Below are 3,435 nucleotides of genomic sequence, written 5' to 3'. Positions count from 1 at the left end.
ATCCCCTCGGGCTCTGGCCATTTAGAGCAGAGGTGGCTGGCGTCTGAGCACAGAGAGGTTGGAGAAAGTTGATGGACAGGGCAAGTGACTCGGACTTCGTTTCCTTCATGGGCACTTTGCCTGCAATTCTGGAAACAGCCACCAGGGGACTCCCTGGTAATGGCTTTTAGGATCCAAATGATCCGTTTGCCCCCAGAAACAAAACTGATTCTGGGTTTTGTTTCCTTTTAGTGTTGTATGTTTCCTTTTGTTCTCCACTTTTGTACACTATAGGAAGGAGAACTGGCCCAGGAGGAACCAGGCTGTCCCAAATGTGTATTGTATTTCTGCTTTTAATTAACTCGGTGCTGCTGGACCGTCTGGAGCCTGTGAATCTGTAAATCAGGCTGATGCGTCCTGCCCTTCCACAGAATACGAGATTCATTGTGTTTGCGGAGGAGTTAGAGGTTACAGTTTCCTGAGTCTTCCTGTTCCAAAATTCTTTATTTTTGTCCGTTTTTTTCTATAAAATTCTATTTCTTTAGGAAAAGCACCAAGTATAACCAACCTCCAGTTCTAACACAACAGACCAATTGGGACAGGAACTTAGAAGCCTTTGAGTAACTGATTGGTTGGTCAGAGGGTATTGGGGGTCGAGAACAGGCAGGGCAGCACCCCGGGGCCTCGGGCTAGGCGCCCTGATCCAGACAGCCTCTCAGTGAGCCCCAGGCCCTCCCCACTGAGCCCTGCGGGAGTGTCTGCTTCAGGGGTGAGGGTGGGTTCCCCACCTAGAGGCAAGGTGGTCCCTAAGGGATGGCTTCCTTTCACGGACCATCTCTGCTCTCATGTGGCCTGTGTGTCTGCTGTTTCATCTTTCTCTTCTCCTTTGGCCACAGGGCGACAGTCCCGGCCCAGTTCAGAAGAACCTGCACAACCCCATTGTACAGGTAGGTGTGCCTTCCCCGGGTTCTTCCCCAGCCTGGCCATGCCCTCATCCCTTGTTCCCCTGGGCCCTTGGCATCCCCCCTTCCATAGTGGGGCACCCAAAGCAGAGAGGAGTTAAGGAGGCACATGTGGTTGGGGCCCGAGTCGAGCTTCCCACCTGGGTCTGCCCTTTCGTGCCCTCTCTGGACCTGTAAACCTACTAAGTGCATCACACATCCTGCTGTCCTGGTAGTGTCTTCTCTTGGCAGCCAAAGTCTGATGAGCCAAAGCCATGAGCTCACGGGGCCCCTCCTTGCAGGAAACTTTCGTTCATTTTTAACGTTTCAGTATTCTGTCATCAGGGTGAGGAGGGGATCTGCAGGGAGGAAAATGGCATGAATGTGGGGGTCAGAGGGGTCTCTAGGATCAGTTTTCTAGTCCCAGGGTTCACACATGCTGGCCTCTGCAAGTCCCATCAGGGTCCACCAGGGAAGTGTTTCAAATGTGGATTCCTGGGCCCTTCACCCTGAGAGCTGGATCCACCACGTGAGGGTTGGGCCTGGAATTCAGGGACCATATTTTAGAAACCATTAGCCTGCTCAGAGCCCTGCCCTTTAGACAGAGAATGTACCCCATGGCTGTGCAAAGCTCTCCGGCAGACACCAGCCCCCAACCCCCATAGTTATCCCATCATCAGAACTAGACCCCAAGCCCCCGCCTCCCCACTCGACCTTGGCCAGTCCTGCTTTTTGTCCGAGGACTTCAGATTCAAGGTCCTTGCCCTTGGCGGACACAAAGCTCCGGTTTCCTCCGTCCTCACTCTCCAGGCTCCCAGGCCCCCTTTTCCACCGGGGCTTTCTCACAGGGAAGGTGTGCCCTTGCTCAGTGACCCCGTGGCCGGGCCATGGCCCAGTGCACAGTCACACTCCTGCAAGCCCTCAGGGGGTACCAGTAAGATTGTGGGCAAACAGCAGCTAGCCGTTGTGGAGTGTTTATAATGCACTTTTATCCACTTTAGTGACATTCTCATGACAGTCTTGGGTGGGTCCTACGGTTGTCCCTGAGGGTTCCCTAACTGGCCCAAGATCCCTGGCTGAGTGCAGGCAGACCTGGCCACTGGAGGCCCCGCCCCTCCGTGGCCCCGCCCCCAGCTCAGGTTGGCTCTGTTCTTCTCCTCCGTTTGGCCCGAACAGTCACTAGAGGATCTTGAAGACCAAAAACGGAAAAAGAAGAAAGAGAAGATGGGATTTGGCTCCATCTCCCGCGTCTTCGCCAGAGGGAAGCAGCGGAAGTCCCTCGACCCCGGCCTGTTTGATGGTACCGCCCCTGATTATTACATAGAGGAGGACGCGGACTGGTGATACCCGCCTCCCTGCGCCCGCCGCCGCCCGGCGGGCGTGTCTGTGCGTGTGGGTGTGCGTGGGGCGTGCGTGGCAGGTGTGGGTGCTGGGCGTGGCCAGGCGCGGACGCGTGGGACCCCTCCCCTTGCGGCGCCACCTCTGTAATTGATGTACATACCGCAAACGTGTGTGACTCTGTCAACTCTGTCGTCCTCGGCGCGATACGGTCGGTCGTGTTGTTCATCTGGGTTTGTTTTGTTCTGTATTTTTGTTCCCCTTTTGTCTTTATGTTTCCTTTCGTTCGGTTCGTTGGGTTGTGTTTGTCCCTCCTGTCCCCTCCCCTCCCCTCCTTTCTATGAAACTTGAAAACTTGAAGGACTGCTGTGTATTTGTAAATAACAAAAACGACTGTGCACTCCGTGCTTGTACATGTCCCTCGTCCGAACTGCTACTCCCGGAGCCCCTCTCCCCGAGGACGTGGTCTGTCTCCCGTGCCCCCCGCCCCCGTGTGAACGTGTGGGACCAGACCCTGTGCTCGGGGTGCGCTCAAGTCACTTTAGCCACAAAACGCCACTGTCGCCAGGGCGAGGTCCCTCTCCGCAGCCTCGGAGCCCCGGCCGCGGCGGGGCCTTGTCTTGGCTGGGTTTGTTGAGGTCCAACGGGCTCTTTTCATGGCCTGCCAGTTTTTAAATTGCGTTGCCATTTCTTTCTTTATGGAAAAAAAAAAAAGAAGAGAAACAGAAAATGGTTCCGTTTAATTTATTTGCACAAATGCAGAAGACGTATTCTATCTAAATTATTACATAAATATTGGAATTGTCTATTTTTCCACGGGGCGGGCGGGAGGCGGGGGTTTCTGATGACTTGTCTCTTCTCTGATCATGCTGCTGCCAAACTGAGCGAGGTAGAGTGGAGGGGGGCCGGGGGCCAGGGACCGTGGGATTTCAAAGCTTGCTTTTTTCCGTTCTCTCTCCTGCTCTCTCCCTGTTCTTCCGCCTCTGCATGGACGGGCGCTCCACCTTTCTCCCCACTCTCTCCAGGCCTTTATTTATTTATCTGAACCACAGAACACTGACCTCAGTGAGCAGAGCGCGTCCTGCAGGGGTCCCCTTCTCTCGGGTCTGTCTGTGGAGTGAGGTTGGAGACAGGGGGAGGCAGCCAGTCCCATGAGCCTCCTGCGGCATCCGTTCCT

At 54.9% G+C, this 3,435-nt stretch overlaps 1 protein-coding gene across 2 annotated transcripts in view; it reads left to right on the top strand.

The window, feature by feature from the left end:
- Positions 1–2,972, top strand: part of LOC102760169 (kazrin) — a 50,740-nt gene extending 47,768 nt beyond the window's left edge. For both annotated transcript variants that reach the window (XM_006766697.2, XM_006766698.2), the window contains exons 6-7: positions 876–926; positions 2,097–2,972. In XM_006766697.2, the coding sequence (XP_006766760.1) occupies positions 876–926; positions 2,097–2,264 (219 nt within the window). In that variant the 3' untranslated portion in view covers positions 2,265–2,972. The remainder of the gene's footprint in view (positions 1–875; positions 927–2,096) is intronic.
- The last annotated feature ends 463 nt before the right edge of the window (positions 2,973–3,435 follow it).

Source organism: Myotis davidii, unplaced genomic scaffold, assembly GCF_000327345.1.
Source record: "Myotis davidii unplaced genomic scaffold, ASM32734v1 scaffold299, whole genome shotgun sequence".
NCBI lineage: Eukaryota > Metazoa > Chordata > Mammalia > Chiroptera > Vespertilionidae > Myotis > Myotis davidii.
The sequence above is the reverse complement of the archived record's forward strand: the minus strand, read 5'-3'. Positions and strand labels throughout refer to the sequence as shown.